Source organism: Thunnus thynnus, chromosome 15 (genome assembly GCF_963924715.1).
Source record: "Thunnus thynnus chromosome 15, fThuThy2.1, whole genome shotgun sequence".
Taxonomy (NCBI): domain Eukaryota; kingdom Metazoa; phylum Chordata; class Actinopteri; order Scombriformes; family Scombridae; genus Thunnus; species Thunnus thynnus.
This window is the reverse complement of record NC_089531.1, coordinates 11,723,751-11,744,669: the sequence shown is the minus strand read 5'-3', so window position 1 is coordinate 11,744,669 and position 20,919 is coordinate 11,723,751. Positions and strand designations below refer to the sequence as shown.

The 20,919-nt window shown below is 36.8% G+C and overlaps 1 protein-coding gene across 1 annotated transcript; it reads right to left on the bottom strand.

The window, feature by feature from the left end:
• Positions 1-5,944: 5,944 nt before the first annotated feature.
• Positions 5,945-19,239, bottom strand: spaca4l (sperm acrosome associated 4 like). Its single transcript, XM_067612587.1, has 3 exons — positions 19,084-19,239; positions 9,465-9,575; positions 5,945-7,741 (listed from the first exon to the last, which is right to left on the bottom strand). Exons 1-3 carry the CDS (start codon positions 19,133-19,135, stop codon positions 7,512-7,514), a joined length of 393 nt encoding a protein of 130 aa, XP_067468688.1. The 5' UTR covers positions 19,136-19,239; the 3' UTR covers positions 5,945-7,511.
• Between the last annotated feature and the right edge of the window lie 1,680 nt (positions 19,240-20,919).

Genomic DNA, 20,919 nt, shown 5'->3' with positions numbered 1-20,919 from the left:
GAAGATATTAAGGAAATGTCAAATAAATTAGTAAAATGAAAAAAAGTAATAATTAGAATATTTTTTAGTGGTTCATCAAAAATTTAATTGGGGCATGTGTTGGCACTGTGGCGATTTGGGCTTGTCTGTCATGCAGGTTTTATGTCAATACTGATAGTTTTAGACTAAAGTTATTGATAGATGATAGTTTGTTGGCATTTACAATATCTTTAAACTGTATAATCTTCATGCTAACAAACGTAAATTGTCAGCATTTCTCTCAAACTTTTATCAAGTTTAGAGTACACAAGCATCTGAAACAGTTTTCACAGCATTCTGAGAAACTGAAAGTCTCCATTAAAAACATAATAATTTAAATTCCTTTATACTTTAAGCTGTTTTTTCAGTGACAGTGAAAAGTTTAACACGTTAGCTTTAAATGTGCAATTTACACAAAACACAGGAGGCAAATTCAGTGAATAAAAATATGAAAACAGAATAAAATGTTTGTCTTGTTGTTTTTAAGTCTCTGATATCAAAAGTGGATGATGCATATCGACCTAAAACTGAAGTTGTTATTTAGTTATTGGATATTTTTGTAATGCCGCAGAAATTATCGAGGTGTCATTCAGCTGTTAAACTCACTTGCAACTGCGGTGTAGCATCTGTCCTCAGTTTCGGTGCAATTTACAGGCACCTCTCTGAGGCAGGTACCGAGGATCCCCAGACTGCAGGTGTTACAGGTAAGGGACTCAACTGTGGGACAGGAGAAAAAATGTTTGTATCTCAGACTATCAATCTTCTGTCATACTTAAAGAAAAAGTTAAATCAGTGGCCTTAAATATCTGACTCCATTTAATCACACTTTTATCAGACATACACCTTCTGTAATCACCAAGTACACACCTAGAGTTTCTTTTGTTACCTCTCAAGGTGAACACTGGTGGTGAATGTATTATTGAAAAAAACATAATTCAATGTAGGATGCTTGACTTTGAAGCAAGTTATAATGATACACCACACCTGTTTTCTTGTGTTACATCAGGAAACAGATTTAATTGCAGGTTTCTGCCTCCACCCAGCACATTAGAGGTGAATAGAATTTGGTTTGTGGTGTTCAAAACATCAAAAAGATGACCTTTAAATAGTGAACAGCCAGAAACAATGTCCTGATGACTGAAAAATCCACTTCACTTTGAGGTTTTCATTACTGCTACTAGAAAAAAAACTATAAAATACAGTTGAAAGTGTGTTTTGTGATTTGAGGGAACTGTTCCTTTTACATAAATGTTATGTTTGGAGTCCTGGAGCCCCGAAAACATACTTAACAATGTTTTATCATCTTGGTACTTCATGATTTTTCATAATCTTATGAGAATTTCTTATGAATACAATTTTGATGATAGAAAATGATAGATTACATCTGTTTGGGATCTCAGAGACCCCAACAGTAAAACGGTTAAATGAAATGGATTTTTCATAAGCTATACATCAGTGTTTGGTGTTGACTGTACTTTTTATGCAGCTCTACCTCTTCCAAATCTCAAATAAGTCGACAAAGAGTGAGACCTCTCTGAAGTCTAGCATAAAACTCAGTCACTACTGTATGTTTCTTTGTCTGTGGATGACTTTTTGACCAAAAAAAGGAATATATATATATATACTGTATTTGTTCATGCATAGCCCCTATTACATACAAAACATGAAATATTTCCTAATTTGGTGCAGTAAAAATACTGTATGGTGTGTATTTTGACATCTTTATCAAATATTCAAGTCCAGTTCATGGCGAGAGAAGGGTTACTACTTCAATACTTTTCTTGTTATTGGGTTTTAATAAGGTCAGAAGAAGAAAAAGTGGTTAATTTTGTCATTATTATTATTGTTTTTACACATACACATTGAGGAAGTGAAGTCAATATCATCAAAACACAGGAATTAAATGCAATGCAGATGTGATTTTATCTTAAAAACAGGTGTTGCATTTCATATAGCTCGAATCCTGCAATGATAACACATCACAGCAGTCCTACACTGATTTGAAAAATATATATAGTATATATATATATATAATAGTTGGATACCATGTTGATTTACAAGAACCCTCTATCTTAACATTAAAGGTGCCACTTTTCATCCACAAACCACAGTAAAAACCTCCTACCTGCAACAAACAGAGTCAACAGTGCTGCACAGCTCCACAGAATTTTGTTCATCGTGTTGATCTTAGATGAGCTGACAGGTGAAAATATCACTCAGGAGAGCTGGTTGGTCTCTAATTATTTAAGATCTGACTGTTTCAGGAGCTGTGGGATTATGTTTTGGGAAACCACGACTCACGTTGGACAAATTTTATACACGCAGGAGTTAAATCAATAATACCCTGACTGCAAATACACGTGAACAGTAGGGCTGTGATAAGGTTTATCAGAGGTGACACATTCCTGTAACATGAATTATAACTATTTAACACAATGCTTCATAATAGAATATTTCTAAGAGATAAAAGATGAAGAGATAAAGATGTTATCAAACTACTTAGAAACAAAACAAGTGAGACTACAGATGGGGGTTTTTTTTGATGATTTTCTTTATTTTCACATTAATGTTTTACCCAGTAAGACACACAGTAGTAAAAAAAAAGGATAAATAAACTTTTATGTAAAAACACCATGAAAGATTTACAACCTCGAAGTTTCCCTGAAACATCCCATTGATCGACTTCCATGATGTGAACACCTCAGTTTGGTGTTCTGGTTTATGTGACTTGTCATAAAATTGAACCCTGATGTGACAAGTATCCACAATAAGACCTGAGTTATGAAAAGTAAAGAGTGTTACAGTACATGAGCATATAAATAATTATACATTTAAGCTCATAAACGGTCCAAGGAGTTTAGTTTGGACGGTGCTTTTGATAAAAACCCTGCTTGATAATTCATTACAACTGGATATATACAGCAGCTGGATCCAGCTATTGTGCATTTTTATTTATCTCTATTTTAATTCAATGTTTTCGCTGTGCAGGGCCAGGTTTCATTAGGTGTATTACAGCATGCTTCCCCACATGGAAGCCAGGACGGCGACACCAGCGGCGACGGTGAGGGTCATCTTGGTAGACGGGGCACCGCTGACCTGGACGGGGTTGCATTTGTCTGTTGAGCAGCAGTCGATTTTGGTCTCATAGGTCACGCCCAGCAGTGTGCTGTTGGAGGTCATGTTGCAGCCGCTGGGCTCCCGGCAGCCCTGAGTGTTGAAGCCCGAGAAGCTTGAGAGGCTTGGGAAGGCTGAGGAGAAATATTTGTGTTAGACTGACACTGAGGACACATGAGAATGGAAATATTTCTACATTTATTTGATGCAGTTGATTCAGATTTTACATTCAACATGAGATAAGCTCATTCTTTTGCTTCCCTCCATCATTCTTTTATTCCTTCCTTTCATTCTTTAGCCTGCAGGATGTGTAATGGAGTAATTTCTCAGTGTGGAAAAGTTATTTTATGCACTATTTAGACAAAAAAAGAGATCAAGGAATGACTTAACTATCAATATGACTGTAAAACATGAATTTCTAGTCTGGTGTGTCAGTTGGGAACATCAGGGTGTGCTTGTTGATCTGTGTTTGTGTGACTGGGCGTCAGTATTTTGGAGTAATTTGGACTGAAATCATGTCTGTGTGGTTATGTAATGTTTGAAGGAAAAGGGGGTGTTAGCTTTTAGGCTATTAGGCGGAGACGTACTTGCTTTTCCAGTAAAGCAGACGCTGGTGTTGGTCGAGCAGGTCTCCTCTGAAGTGCTAACGCAGATGCCCACCAAGCCAAAGGAGCATTTGTTGCAACTCAGGGAGTCCACTGAAATACAGAAATGGCAAACAAAAGAGTTGAAATGAGAACAAACTGTGAACAAACTTTGATATTTACCCCTAATTTGCTGTATTTTATCACAGTGACACTTCACGTGAATGTTGTTTTGGAATGAGACAGTTTTGGACTACCAGTATTAGAAGTCATAATGATCTTTGTCCTGATCTTTCACAATGATGGATCATTCAAATGCAGCAGTCATTGTTTTAGGGACTTTGTGGTGGTGCCACACCCTTCACTCTGCTGCAGGCAAGAAGTAACGGCTGCTCAATGAACTCTTGTCTTAACCCTGCCCAGTTGAGTCAACAACCAAACTCTAAATGATATATTAAAATACGATCGGACAGATTTCAAAGATATGATTTAAATTTTCATAGTCAGTGAAAGCAGCCAGTGTGAAGGAATGCTAATCTGCTTTTACTAAACTGGAATGCGTTCAAGATTTTGACTCACAGTAATCTAGAGAACTGAAGAGTTGGTGAGCTCTTGTGGTTTCTAATTTTTGTTTTTCTTATCCAGATTTTGAGATTTTTCCTGCCACGCCTGTACACTTGAGATGAATGGAATCTCATTTGTTCTGACTACTTTCTACCAAAAACTCAAGAATCTGCATGTCTAAAAGCCACACAGAGTAATTGAGAAATACATCAAATTTTGGGTGAAACAACCCTTTGAAGAGTCTTTCTCAGAAGGATCCAAATTGTGACTTTTAGCTGCAGTAAATGTGGCACAGAGACAAAATATCTTTAAAAATACCTCAGGTGGAGTAGTCTAGGCATACAGTTGGAGTAGATTTTTTTCACCAAAGTACTTTATATTAACACCAAAACAAAGTTCTGTGTATGTATTGGACAAATTAAGTGATTTGAGCATAAAGACTTCAATCCACTTGTTACATTTGCCTTTTTTATGTTAATAAAATTTGTCAAAATCCCTCAAATCATGAAAGTTCAAAACAAAAAAGGCGTGAAGCCTTTTAATTGACTCTTGAGTTGTCGCCACCAGATTTCTTACTGAAGAGATCTTTTTGTTTGTCAATAATGTCTTTACACTATACAATTAAACTACAAAAATACATCAATCAGTTCAATCACCTACAGAAAAATTGGCAGAATATTCTTCATTCTCACATTTTGTCTATTTTACCTCAATTTAGTCATTAATAGCCTGCGTTTGTGATCGCTGACTGATAATCCAGATTATTGTTTAATCTTACCCAGCATGAAAGATGCAATGGCTGCAACGATTACAATTAGGATCCTGCTCATCTTGATGTGTTGGTTGGTTCTTGGTTGTAGATCAAAGACAAAAAAGTTTTCCACAGACTATCTGAAGCTTCTTATCACCTGAGTGGTTGAGTGCTGTGTGAAGAGAGAAACTGATGAGCCTGTTTGGTGAACCCAGGATTTTATACCATCAGGAGCTGGTCTGACAGGTGAAGGGAGGGGACAAGGACAAGAGGGGGGTTTCCCCCCACCCCCTCCCCAAGTCTTTTGTCTTCATTTTCACCTTTAGTCTTTTGTATTTGCATTCCTTCTATCTCTATGAGTCACTGAGACATCGAAGGAATGCTAATTCAGTGTGTAATAAAATTACGTACATGGTTCATCCTTAAAACACGCACGGGACCCTGACTTAAAGAAAACCTCCAGGCCACAAATGTCAGACATTTGACACAGGAAATGCTTCATATGAAAGGTCAGTTTTAAAAACCATCCCTTTTGGGTTATTTACTAGACATTTCTTACTCAAAGGCTGTTTGTAAGAAGACCATCTCAGAAATGTTCTCGTACCATAGGAATGAAAAAATGTCTGCTCTGTAGCAGATCTGAAATCATGATACTAGTGGCACTGAAACCTGAACAACAAGTCAGTCCTGGGGGATTGCAACAAGCCGGGAGATATTTAGAAGACAGGAACCAAATCACGCCAGTAGCACAAATGTCGCAGGAAGCGGCTTATTCTGCCCAATTTGAGGATTGCATTGCCTTCTTTAAATTCTTCGAATTGTCTACATAACCCATTTCACAAAAGAAGGGGAAAAAAAGAGACAGGCCTACACATTTCTTTTTGAGCAATAATGACAAAACTATCAGCTTCAGGAAGGTTTAAATTGTCTTTATTCATCCGTGTGATTCATGTTGAAATCCAAGCCAATATCTCGTGATCAGTCTTGACACATTTCAAATTGCTGCGATCTCAATTAAATTTCAATATATGCAACATCATGATTGATGTCATCACTTTCTTCCCATATATACACACACACATTCAAAACTAGCAAGAAAAACTTATGAGCAATGAGCAGAATGAATTTGACACAAATATTGAAAATAAAACAGGTTAAAGACAGAAATGATGGAGCAGTTTGTGTCAAAAAGAGGAAAAAAAAAAACCAGCAAAACAAAATAAAAAGAAATGTTTTCACAGACACTAGTGAAGGGATAATATACATTTTATTAGATAAGTTGTAATTATGTGAACACAAAGCAACTGGCAACAAATTAATAGGTGCTGTTTTGAAATAGAAATGTTTTCAACTTTTAGATCTAGATATTGGTATTTGAATATATGACCAAAAAAAAAAAAAAAAAAGAAAAAAAAAATCATAATACAGTGAGTCAAAGGCAATAAATTAAAAAAATAGTTTGACATTTTAGGAAATGTAATTCTTCGGCTGACAGAAGATCGATACAACTCATATCTGTCTGTTCAATGTCAAGCATCAGCAAAGCAGGCGGTTAGCTTAGCTTAGCACAAAGACTGGAAGCAAGGGGGAAAACAGCTAGCCTGGCTCTGTCAAAAAAGGTAAAAAAAAATATACCTAACAGCTCAAAGAATAGCTCACTATGACTAATGTGTGTAAGACCCACAACATGTCTTGTCTGGATAAAGCAAACAAGATATAACATGTTAATCAGTGAGCTTTAAAAAAGGTGCTGATAGGCAGATTTCTTTACCTTTCAGAGCTATGCTAGCAGTTTCCCTCTGCTTCCAGTCTTTGTGCTAAGCTAAGCTAACCGCCTCCTGATTCCTGATAGATTCATATTTAAACATACAGACATGAGCGGTATCAATCTCAACTCTCAGCTAAATGAATAAGCATTTCCCCCAAAATGTCAAACTATTCCTTTAAGCTGTATTAACACTTAATTTGACCTGCAAAAATGATTTAGTCATACAGTGAAACGCTTGAAGGATTCACACCCTCAGCCCTGAAGCTAAACATTATATATCGCTTATTCATGTGGAGAAAGTTAATTGCAGGGCCCTTTAAGCAGGCGGTAAACTTCTTAAAATCATCTATATGTCGGTGTAATGCACTCGTTTTACACTTTTCATCATCTGTCGACTAATTTTAATATCTCTGACAGTGAAATGACAGCTTAGGCAATTTACTGATAAATCTTAAAAAATACAAAAAAAGAGGGAATTACATTTTAGGGACAATTTATAAACAATAACACCGTGTGTGAAATTATAAAGTACAATACACCTGAAGGAAAGTAAACACAAGACCCATGTGGAAATGAAATCAAGCTCTATGATTAAAGAGCTCATGTCTGCCGAGATCATTTAATTTAATCCTTATGTAGTGCCGGTGTGTGGGTGGTATGTAGTTTGTGTTTTATGTGTGTGTCTGTATGTATTTGCATTTTGTGTCATCCATCAAACCAGGACGTTAGCCACAAACAGAGCAGTGATGGTGGCGAGGGCCAGCGGCAGCCCGGACACACCGGGCAGACCGGGTGCCTTGTTGCACAGGTCGGTGTCGCAGCACGTCTTAGTCATCGTGTAGACGGTGGTGTTGCTGCTGCTGGAGGGGAAATTCACGTCTTTGGTCTGGTTGCACTCAGCCTTTATTAGACAGCCCTTGGTCTTGATGTCCACGAAGCCGGCTGTGGAGCAACGGAGAACATAAATCACTGTCAGCGTTCATTGTTCATTGTGTTTGATTGAACTGGTTGGATGGTGTTGCATGGACAGAGGTATTCACTCACACACACTGCATGCTCTGTTGTTGTTGTTTGGAGGAGACATGACTCCAGTTTTGGTGATTTTTAAACAGTTTTTAACCAATTACAGAAATCTAAAAATACAAATTGTATAGTACAAGTTTTTACTCCTTAAAAAAAAGGATAAGTGTGATGTTATTTACATCTTTGCCAACAAACCCAATGAAGAGATCAAAAATCAAGAGTTAGTTTGTCCTGATACTTTCAAACTTCCCTCCTCTGTCTGTGTCTTTTCCGCTACAGATTAACTGGTGCCTAGTTAAGTATTAACAATATGAAAAAAAGTACAGATACTGTTCATATAATTACATTGGGTGACAAAGATGAAAATAAGTCAGGAATTATTCTATTCCTGACCAGTCTGTTGTATTTTATAAATAAATACAGTATCAACCAAACCAGGATGTATAAGAGCTGCTTATTGATTTTCATACTGTGTAGAGATGACAGGAAAGTGATGGATGTTTACATCATTTGCTCACTGTAACATTTAACACACCACTGGTATTGTCCTTTAAGTTAAAAAGAACAATTATTTACTCCCCTGCAACACTGCAGTACATTATCCACCTGAAGCTTAAAATCCATTTTATTAATTGACTGTCGAAAGCTTTCATTCACAACACGCACGCTGCTCTTTGAGCCGTCAGACTAAAAGGAGAGATTGAGCTACCCGGTGGATTCTTGGAATAATCTATCTCAAGTGGAGACAGATGTCAGTGATTGTAATCACCATTTTTAAGAACACTTAGAAATATCTCAAAACATAAAGATGTAGATCTGACTACTGATCTGTAACACTTGATAAATCAAACATAAAAAAGGCACAAAAGGGGAGAGTTGGTTTAACCCTTTGAGACATTTTTGGTTATGTGGTGTATTATATGTTGGACTGATAACAGCATAAGTAATAAGCGACCTGTATCTTTGAAAAACTACTGGTGTCCAGCAAAACAAGTAATACCCAACATGCAAGTTTGTATTTGTACTACTTGGAGAGGCAGATGCTGTATGTTTCAACTAACTACTTCAATTTATTTTCATTCACTTTTATCCAACCATTTCAACTGTTTATCATTTACCTTTAGCCAACTGTATTTCGACTGTCGATTGCTTTTAGCTAAATATCAAGTGTTTATTTATTACTTTTAGCTAACTATGGTATTTCAACTGCTTGTATTATCTAAACTATTTATCCATTAGCCTACTTTTAGCTAACTGAACTTTTCTGCTCACTTGCCAACTAGCATTATAGTGTTCAAACACTCTCAATTGCAACACTTGATGCTTTACAACTGAATCATGTTGATGGTAACTGTAAATTTACTAGTTATTACTTAAACTTTCCATGAACCTCCAGGCAACGCAGAAATACCTCCTGGAGTGCGTATACATGGTTTAGAATAACTGACAAACTCCACAAAGGCTTTGTTGATTTAATTACTTAAAATCCAGCTTAGTAGAAATCCCTTACACCTCCACCTTGTGATGAAACATAAAGCTACGCATTTTGAGAATGTAGCTGGCGGGGTTTCATGTGAACGATGACGTCAAGCTTCGTCAGGAGAGTATTGACTGTGACATTTTTAGCCCCTGAGTTCCTTACCTGCTTTTCCGACACCACTGAAGCATTGTTCCCCGTTTTCACACGTGGTTTTAGTGGTTATGCACAGGTCCCAGAAGCCAACTTTGCATTTGTAGCACTGCAGAGCTTGACCTGAGAGTTTGAGGGGAGAGAGATAAAAGAGAGGAAAGAGGAAGAACAGAAGAATTAACCTTTGCAACAGGGTGTAATTTAGGTTAAAATGTAGGCTGATAAATACGTCTGCACCCAGTTAACATCTTCTCATGTTTGTCTGAGCACAGAGACTGTTTAAACAGTGCAGGTTTACCATCCACTCAGGTGATGCAGCTTGGCAATTAAAAGAGGCAATCAGACAAAGTGAGTAATCATGGCTGAGACAACAAGATGACCTTTGACCTGCAGCCCAGAGGAGGTTTTGTGGTCAAGGTCTTACCAGCTCTTGGAAGCACATGGAAGTCGCTTGACATCTTTTCTGATTCAGTCTCAAAACACTTCGACACTTTGCTTAAAACTCTTTAAACCTATGAAACTTAACATTAACTAATTTGATTTAGTTAATATTGCAGTTCTGTTACTCAACATTGTAATTCTCCTGCTATTTCTACTGCCAAGTCTGATTCTTAAAACATATTTTGCCTTTTAACCACTTTACAAGCACAAGCCCAAATACTGCAGGGTCTGATCGGATGACATTCGGTTAAATCTTCACTCAAAGCTGACAAACTATACATTGTTTTAAAGCACAAAGCCTCCCGATTCTTTCTGTGCAAACATCTAGCATCTAAATATCACTATAACATCATTTTAACTTAGTAAAAAAATCACTTTTGACTCATTTTAACAGTTTTGATTGGAAACTGTAAAGAGTTCCTGACAGATGATGACTATAATCAAAAGGGTTCGAGAACAGAAGAGTTTTTATTCTGGGCTTGTACACAAAAAGGTTTAACTTTAAAAGTTTTTAATGGCTCAAAAACACACGTATCTGAAAGCTTATCCTGCTTTTATTTGAGGTTTTATTCCGCAAACTTGAATTGTCTTTTTGTTTATTTTATATTTTATTACTGGAAGTGGTTTTAACCATTTTATTTTAAAATCTAGTCAAATGTATTCAATTTCATATTAAATTCTATAATTTGTTGTTTGCTGGCTTTTGTGAAGCATTTTGTAACTTTGGTTTCACAAAGTGCTCCAAGATTACTGGTGTTATGTCATCTGTCTGCTCCGTATGTACAACAATGGAGACACTGTCGCGCCTCCTGACGTGATAAATGTGTTATTTTGGGCTATAAAAATAAAATTGACTTGACCTGAACTATTTTACCAGTGTTATTAAACAACTGTGAGACTCCAGACTACAGATAATAGTACCCTTTGTATATTTAAACTATTAGTTTGAAGTCTTACGGGAGACAAAATGGCTGTGTGAGGGAAATTACACATACGTCTAATCAAGTTTGAATATCTTTTATTGCACATGTTTGCTTATACAGTTAATTTTCACTATGTTATCATTTTACTTTTCAATGTGTTTGATTATTCTGAATCTTAAGAGGGTACATTAGAGAACTTCTGCTGTGAAAGAAGTCTTAGTCACTGAGAGTGTGAACAAAGAATAACTGATAAACCGAGTTAAAAAGGTACATTTAGAAAGTGAGAAAGTGTCCAGTCCGCTAAATGCAAAATGGCCTCACAAAAAGTCCTCTCAGAAGCTGCAAGAGGCTCCCTAAGAAAGAGAAACACGATAAGCTACACACAACGAACGAGCTGTAGTTTTAATTACTTCTGAGAGTGAAAAAATTCTTTATAGCGTTCATGCCAGGAGACTCTGGCACTGTGCTCACCCTGTGTGCACATGTATTAAAGTGTGACAATATTGTAAGAGATCTTTATCTTGTTCCTCTTTGTCACAGTGGCAAAATTACCATGACAGCTGATACTGTAAATGCTGAGTAAATAACTTGATCAATGGGCTCAGAGGTCACACTGAGACTTAAAACATCTGCCGCCATTACATCCATTTCTCTTAGGAACTTAAGCGCATCTAATACGCACCTGTGACCTTTATTTGTTACAGTAACTCCAATAAAAATAAAGCTACCTGCTACAGGCCCTTTGTTATTATGAAAGAGTTCAACACTGACCTGGAATCGCTCCAGACAAAAACACATGTTAAGCACAGCGATTAAATGGCTAAAACCAGTCACAGCTGTCGGCTCTCAATTCATGGAAATTAAATTGTTTTGTTTAAAACAGATTTTACATGTCACAGTTTTTAAATAGAAAACTAATGATCCTTGGTAGTGATGATTCAATCTTTCAGCAAATGGAAAAACTTTTTTTTTTTTTTTTTAGACTTTTGAGAGAACAAAACTCAATGAACTCCGTTGCCATGGTTACACCAAGCCTTAAAGTCCAAGTGCCATTGTGAGGCAGAGTGTGTGACTACGTGCTGGGAGGGGGGGGGGGAGATACTCGCCTGTCCTCCACATCACAGCAGCTGGAGTGAACTTTGGTGAAAGTGCCAGAAACCTGTCGTTCAAGTTTCAACCCCAGGATCGAATAACAGGTGATGACACACTGATTATACTGAAACAATTTTAAACCCACACACACACACACACACCGAGTTTGGAAAGTTCTTTTTTCTCCATTTTCATTTGTATGATCAAGATTTGTATATTTAGTTTAAACCAGTAAAATGAGTGAGTGATTTTTTGGAATATAAACACTTTACTTTGTTTGTTGTAATAGATTTGAAAGCTTTACAGGCCTTAAAGGACAATAAAAGCCCAGACCCAACTATTCTTACACATTTAAAATTTAAATTCACAATATATTCAGTCATCACAAGTAATGCTTTAATACAATGTGTTCCAACTTGGGGGGCAGGACGCCAGAAAGTGGTCACAGAGTGAATCTAAGGGGGTCGCCAAGTGTTTAAATGTTGAAAGAAACAATTAGATGCACATCATGTAGGTGCAAAGCTATTAAAAAGCAGCATCGATGAAAAAAACGTAAGCCACAAAATTTTATCAGTTAGGACGTCTGAGTTTATTCGGATCGTCACCGTTTTGTCGGATTGAAATGTTGTTCTAAACGATTACATTATGTGGCTTAATGTAAGTATGCAAGTGTTACCTTTACCATGATCCTTTAATCTGCTTGTTTTCTCAGTTATTAAATTATCCAAAAAACATCAGAGCCTGAGGGAACATATTCAAATTGTTTGTTTTACTCAACCAACAATCTAAAACCCCAAATATGTTCTGTTTATAATGATACAAAACAGAGAAAACCAGCAAATACTCGTGTTTAAAAAGCTTAAAACAAGCAAATATTTGCTTGAAAAGGGACTCAAACGATTAATTTATTATCAAAACAGTCACCAGTTAATTTCCCGTTGATTAAGTAATCATTTCAGCTCTCTAATAATTGCTGAAAGTCTTCAACTCCTCACAGATTACCAGTTTTGTTTCAAAATAACGAATAATCTCACAGGTTAGTGTGAGGCCAGACGCAGCTCACATGTAGCTTTTTTGGTCTAGAATCAAACTCTTATGAAACCCAAACAGTATAAAGCAGCTACTGAAGTAGAAAGATGGCTGACTCAATATTTATCTACAATAATCTGACAGAGAAAAGAGTCACTGCTGTATTGTCGATGTTTGCTGAGCTGACTCATCACCGGTCACATTTTTTTTTTTCCAGCTGACCAACTCCTCCATTTTGGGTGTGGATTGCATCCAGCCACAAAACTCAAAAGTGCTGACATCTTTGGATTTTTTCAACTGCGTCACTTTTTCAGTGCATACTTAAAAAGAAAAAGGGTGTAGAATTGGGAGAATACAACCAAAACTAACTTAAACTCCACCACAAAACAGGAGGGTTTAAAACAAATTAAAAAAAAGATCTGACAGATGTTTTATGTGACTGAAGACCCTGAGGGACGGCTTCAACTTAATCACATTCTGTTGGGATAATCCCAACTCTTTACTTCAGAGATGAAAAACACAGCCACGCCTTCGTACACAAACAACCGCACACACCCTTGTCCCGCCAGTTTCGGTTACACCCGAATTCAAGTGGAGCCTCCAATTTAGACACTTCTGACGATCCTTACATCCTCTTTTATTGCTCTTACTCTCAAATAATCTCACATTTTACTCTGTTGTGAGATAAAAAGAAAGATTTTTTTTCCATCTGAGACGAATTAAGTTTGTTTATCCGAAAACAACAAACCACCAAAAGTACCTCTGTAAAAAAAAAAAGGCACCTACAAACATCTGACTCACTCGGTTTTATAACCCTGTTAACCAAAATAGCAAACATAACTCAATTCTTAAGTTAAAACATTGAATACTGTGTCATGTGACCTCAGTGTCGCCACACCTAGCAACACCTCAGAGCTCTGCAATGCCGACTGACGTGTTGCAGATCACCTCCCCACCCCCTCCCCACCCCCCCGCTGCTGCTGGTGCAGCTGTCTGAGAGGCATCCAACCAGTCCAACCTGATCCTCCACACTACTGAGTCCTGTCATACACAAAACAACATTTACGCAAGCGAAGTTGCATGGCTTAAAACTTTCTTTTCAACCCAACAGCACAAATGGACGAATTGGCGGTCTGGAGGTTAAGTCACATGGGAACACTAAAGCTAAATGTCGCTCAGTTAAACTGTTTGTTCACTGCAGCGGAAGTGTCTCAACATGTAATTGGTTGTGTCCTCGCCTCCCTTGATTGCGACACTTTTTCTACACAGCTGCATAACAGGTGCCAGTCTGATAAGAATACACAACAATAAAAGAGGAGATTGGCATTCAAGAAGTGTCAGTACATAATTGTAGGGGTAATTAGTCACGATGCAGATATCAGAGGAGGTATTTGTCCTTGTTTGTGCACTTCAAACCCCCCTCCTTTTTGTTTTTCTTGCCTGAGTTCAAGCACAATGTGGCATGAAAGTAAAAAAAACCAAACTATAATGTTTCTCTTGCTACTGGAAACGTTCTCATTTGGAGCATAAAATCTCCTTTATGTAACATCTCCTCACACAACCAACATCACCACCACCCTCGTTACTGGAGCATGAGAAAGGACGCACCTGAGCACAAGCAGCCGCAACCTTTCAACATGAGAACAACAGCACCGGAAGTCCTGAATGCTGAATGCTAAAAAGGTCACAAAGTGGTGGAGCAAGTCCTCAGATCCTTAACTTACACATATTTTAATACTTTATAAAACTAAATCTGCCTAATACTGTTAAAACTGTTACTTAAAGGACGGGTTCACGATTTTAAGTCTGTCCTAAAACAGCAGCCAGGTGCTACATCCATGCAAATAAGTTTATTTGAAGCTAATATGAGGCTTCAGTCGTCCAAATAAGTCAAATAAATTCAATATCTTTTAATGTTACAGTGTTTTTAGTGCCAAATTCCCTCTTTTTGTTACTAATCCTTCTACTACAGCTTAACAGGACACAAAGAGGGAATTTTTCCACTTTCTTTGACTGACTCAGATGGGTAAAGCTTCATATTATCTTCAAATAAACTTTTAAATACATTTTTGCTCAAAAACGAGGACTGTGGATTTTTGTTCCCCGTGGCCAGTATGAACATGAGGAAAGATCACAGTGAGCCACACCTGTTTCTGTGATATATATAAGCAGCTGACTGTTGTTTTAAGACTTTCGTTAGCCAAAACTAACAGATTTAAAAACCTAAACTGTGAGAAAAAGGTGACATAAGAACACAAATTCAAAATGTTTTAAGATTTGTATTTTTATTAATGATTTAACTTTTTTTTTTTTTAACTTCTGTACTCCATTTTTTCTTTATTTGATGTGCTCATATGCATCTATAGCAGTCAAATAAATGTTGTGGAGGAAAAAGTATAAAGTAACAGAAAATTAAAATATTCAAGTACCTCAAGTTGTGTTTCAATACTTGAGTAAAGTCATGTGTGTCAAAACTTGTTTATACCTTCAGTATGTATAAATACTGCAACTATTGAGCAAGAAATCTTCTAAACTACAATGATACAGATTAAAATTGTAATTAATGACACCTGAACACATTTATTGTTCATTTAGTCACTTGAAGATGCTGCTACTGTGAGTTAATACTCTTACGCTTTGAGTAAACCTGGAATTAAAAGCGCTTTCAGACTCTTTGCAATCAATGTTGCTCTCAAAAGTATTCAGGTGTGGCACATTACTAATCAACCTGCATGATATCTGTCTTATGCTGCCACCTGCTGCCCCTTTACTGACACTACAGATATAAAACCCTTCAGTTACAAACACAAGGGCAAGTTAAGCAGCACAAAACACAGAGAAAAGGTCAAAAATACCAAACAGAAGCTGCTTTAAAACAACAAAAAATCCTGTTAATTCTAATATCACAGAACAGAAGAAGAATAAAGTGACTATAAAAGGAAGAATACAGCTCTGGATTTGAAGTTGAAATGTTTTTAGGTGTGGTATGATACCCGCTCTGGTAATCTGTGCTTTGGGAGGAGTTAGAACCCGCATTTTCCACCCAAGGGCATCATTATCAAGATATTTTGTTTGTACTTTAAACAGTTACTGATTCGAGTGTCTAGATTCCTTTAGTCACTCAAGAGTTTATTCATGTGTGACCAACAGAAGCAGCTGATAAGATGTTCAGTACAGCCTCTCAAGAGCTTAAAAATCAGTCCTTTTTATTCCCAATTCACCAAAAAAAAAGAGGTTTGGAAAGAGCTCACTTAAGGGAACAACTGGAAAGAAAAACAGTGAATAACACGAGCCAAAATTAAACTCATGTGCTACAACACATCCCATGATGTGATGAAAGCTGAAATGAGGCAATTTGTTGTCTTTGCCCTTGTGATTTAGTTGTTGATGATTAATAAAACAGACTTCAAACACATTTTTAACAGAGAAGTAATGACAATTCTATAAAAAGGCTTTTGTGCTGGAGTCAAATCTGAACAACAGAAGATTAGACTTGCACTAAAACAAAAGAGGTGTATATTAAAAAAAAAGGGGGGGGGGGGGGGGGGGGGTCTCCAGGAAATACTATTAATAGAAGGTGAGAAATACTTTCAATTGATGATTGGATTGAAAGAATTCACATTATCTTTATGATGTAGACATAATAATAATAACTTTCTCCATGAGACTCTAACATGACAAGTTTGAGGAAATTTGAGGAAGTTGGAGCTTGAATTTTTATACCTTTACATCCATTTGTTTAAGGTGACTACTTTTTTATGCATGTATATGTTTTTTTATGTATTTTCTCTTAATTTCTTTGTACTTATTTGCTATTGTATTATTATTATCATTACTCTTTGTTGCAATTGTTAGAAAAGAAGAAGCATGGACAGTCATGACTTCTTCATTTTATCATTTATATTGCCTTTTTCAAAAAATAAATCCAAATGTGACTTACACAAATGAACGTCACTTCTCTGTTCTCCCAAACTCCACAAATTTACTGACATCTGACTATAAAAGTAGCAGCACAGAGGTATGTTTTTGTCTTTTTATGGGGCAGCTGGTGCTTGGGGAAACCTTTCAATCGCCTGTAACATGTTGACATCAAAAATCAACCAGACCGCCACCTGAAGTCATCTGCTTTTCCCCAGAGTACAAACCAAACCCACAAGGATTCATCCCTGCTGGTCACTTGAACATGGAAAAAAAAAAACCTCAGTATATAATTATCTACATCCGTGAACCACTCTTCAGTCACAAACAACTATTTACATGAAGGATTAGTGGGCTGAAGGTCACAGTTGTTACCTGAAAACATAAAAAACAGCCAGAGAGGGAATAAAGTTCCAACTAGGAAGGGTGTGGTTTGAAATAGGAGACTGAAACAATGCAGCAGAGGACAAAAAAATGAACTACAATAGCCCCAAAACACAAAAGAACAAATGGTCCCATACAGTGCCCAGTCTGCAGAGACTCTGTTAAAGTGGAATTCGAGAAATGGGCAAAGCTTCAACCATTACAAGGTGAGGAATTTCTCATACAATGGCTGGCAGGATGGGACATGATTCAGTCTTTTAATAACGTCTGGGGGGGAAAAAAAAGAACCTCTTAGTACCAGGCTATAACAGGCTGCCTCACCCTAACCTGTAATAACAGTATTACAGTAAAGCCTTTGGGATGTGAAACACGGAGTAAACACGGCAAAACTCTGCAGCTACTTTGTTCAACTGTGGCAATCAGTTACCATGTTGTTTTGTTGACTCTTTAGGAGCTAAAACCATTGATGGATGATAAAAATGCACTTTAGGGCTGCAAGTACTGACCATTTTCAACCATTAGCAATTATTTTCTTGATCAAGCAATTAATCATTTTGTCATAAAAGAGTGAAAATGCCCATTATAATTTCCCAAAGCCCAAGGTGACGCCTATAAATGACTTCCATCAGTCCTAACCCTTCAGTTTATGGTCGTATATGACAAAGAAAAGCAGCAAATCCTCACATCTGATAAGCTGAAATCAGAGAATGTTTGGCATTGTTGTGCAAGTTAGTAAGTTATTTTGGTGATCGATTAATAGATTAATCAACTAATTGTAGAGCATTTAGTCGATAATCCAATTATTGTCATTTCTCAAGCAAAAAAGACCAAATATTCTCTGGTTTCAGCTTCTCAAACGTGAGGATTTGTTGCTTTTCTTTGTCATATGTGACAATAAATTAAAGTTTTGGACTGTTGATCGGACAAAAACAAGCAAAATGAAAACATCTATGTGGGCACTGAGAAGTTGTGAAAGCCATGGATGATGGAAATAACTCAGCCTTGACTTCAATTTGCATTGATTGTAGGATATTTTGCGTGGATATGATGACTAAACAGGTGATGTTATGACTGATCATTATCTCATCTGGAGCAGTCAAATTAGTTCAACTAGCTCAAAAAACCAGGAAATAATAACATCAGTATATGATAGTAACCAAAAGTTTACTTAATTTCAAACCAAAGCATTGCCAGTTTTATATTACATTATGTTAAACAACTGGGGGGGCATTTTTTTGATGTTTCATTTCATGGTGCGTCACTGGTCATATTTGTCTCAAAAAAAAAGTGCCCACTTCTTGTTTTTGAGCCCCGTCTGCCACTGAAAACATGTGAACACACCACTGGTATTAAAAGAGTGAACACACCCAGTTAGGAAACAGCCCCAAGCTCTGCAGCTTCCAACATAACCAGTAACCGTCAAAAAAAAAAAAACAGGACACACAGTGGAAATGACAGAATATTTGTTTTTAACGCAAAAAAACCGTGCGAGACAGAATCAAAACGCATTTTCTCATCTATTTTCTTAGAATTAGATCATGGAAATTTTTGCTCCGTGCAGAAGCAAAACCTAGAAATGCAACATATTAATCATTAAAGAAAAGTCACTCTTACTAATACTGCACATAATAACTGAATATATTATTTATGGGAAACAAACACACCAAACTTCATAGAGAAAAAGGCAGATTTTACCCGTTTTTTTTCCTGAAATATGAACTTCTCCGACCCTAACAAATCCTATTACAGAGGAAAGTTTTTACAAGTAAACGCTTTGAGATAACGGGGGAAACATGCATGTATAGAATATATTATATATATTATAAATCAGAGTATTTTCTTACCGACTGCAAAGCAGAATCCCACTGCAACAAGCTGGAGAATAACTCTGTTCATGTTGGGAAGAAATAAGGTCAACAAACTCGACTCGAAGCTGCCTGCTTGTCTTGTCTGCGCGGACCAGACCGTTATATTCTTGATCAAACAACAAACTGTTTCTCTCCGCCATCGCTGCATTTATAATTTTCCACCTCCCATCCAAACGTCACCGTTATCCAATCAGAGGACGTCTTCCGGGACCTCAATCCAGTTTTTCTCTTTTTTTTTTTCTTCTTCTTCTCAAATTCTCCCACCTGTGTGATTTTACAGGTAGGGGGGATTTTACACTCCAGCATGAGGCTCATACTGTGGGAAGTGTTGCTCAGAAGAGATTATAAGGTGATGTTGTGTCATTTAAATATCTCTGAAAAGGATTTATAGTGTTTTTCTACTGTTTTTTAGTGACTTATATGTTGTTTTATGCCATTTTAATCATCTATGGAAAGGAATTCATGTAGAGTTTGAGTGCAATTTTGAGGTATTTGTGCTTTTGCCATCAAGTTCATGAATGAACAAACAATTTCCATGATGTATATCATTAACCCTGGACAATTTGCAAGTGTCTCTCTTTTTTTCCGAAAGACACAGCTATACTGACGCAACTGATCAAATCAAGATAATAACTATTTGTCTTCACGTTTCAGCACCTCTCGCTCACTCATGCCGTACTGTTCACACACTTCCTGATTCACAGAAATGTAAAGGTGTATGCAAACTTGTAACTGATACTATATCTCAGTCTATCACGCCCTAATGCAGCAGTCAACACATGGAAGCTCACACTAACAATATACTGCATAGAGCAGTGGTTCTCAAAGTGAGGTGTGGGGACCCTCAGGGACCTCCAGTGAGTTCCCAGCAAAAAGGGGAATAATTTATTTTCACTATAATTCCATCCATAAGTAACACAATGACAGAATGTGTGACTATTTTGGTCAAGGGTTTCATACACTTTCTGTAATAAAACATCTTAAAGTAAAAAATCTTATCAAATGGGGGTCCGTAGTCTAATTTGTGTCAGTTTAGGGGTCCTTGACGTGAAAAAGGCACAGAGGATTTCATGTGTGTGTCTAAAGTCTCCTGACACAATGACAGCAAGGAAAAGGCTAAAAAATATCAAATGCTGTAAGTGAAACTTTACTAATGTGATTAAATTCGAGTAGATTTGTCGAAATATTTAGACAGAACGTGTTCAAATTTGAAATGTAAGTTGCCTTATAAATGTCATGTAGCTGAACTCAAAAGTCAGGCGCCGAAATGAATATTGAAACAGGTTTTTCTTGCTGTGATAATTCCTCCTGTTTACACAGACCTTTAGAAAATCGCTTCCAAATGTTTTTTATAGCATACATGATGGCTTCAGCTGTCTAAGTTCGTCATATCAAGTGGATTTTTAGTATCAAATTCAGGACTTTGGCACTAAAAAGACTGTATCGTTGAAAGATATCTACTTGATTTGACTCATTTGGACGGCTGAAGCTTCATATTAGCCTCAGATGAACTTTTAAATACATATGTGTACAGAAGGAGGACTGTGGATTCTGTCGCCCATCACTTACATTTAAAAGGTGCATTATGAAGGGAACCAATCCTTTATGTTGAAGGATTAGTTCAAAGTCCTCCTATAAGTAAACTCATTAATTTGAGTTATCTCAACTAGAGATAAACTCAATGACTGTTCAAAGATGTTAATCAGATTTTCTTTCTGTTGATGTTCTCAGTTCGATTAGTCAGACCTTTCATTGTAATGTTATAATGTAATATTAAGATAATATGCAAGGCTGTACTTAAAGGGAAGTTAG

Bases quoted from the DNA above. Each gene is read 5' to 3' on its own strand.
- spaca4l (XM_067612587.1), bottom strand. From the start codon at position 19,135: ATGAACAGAGTTATTCTCCAGCTTGTTGCAGTGGGATTCTGCTTTGCA. The intron at 9,576-19,083 runs GTAAGAAAATAC...TCAAACTCTCAG, and splicing joins GGGATTCTGCTTTGCAGTCG to GTCAAGCTCTGCAGTGCTAC. The intron at 7,742-9,464 runs GTAAGGAACTCA...GTTGCTCCACAG, and splicing joins CAGTGGTGTCGGAAAAGCAG to CCGGCTTCGTGGACATCAAG.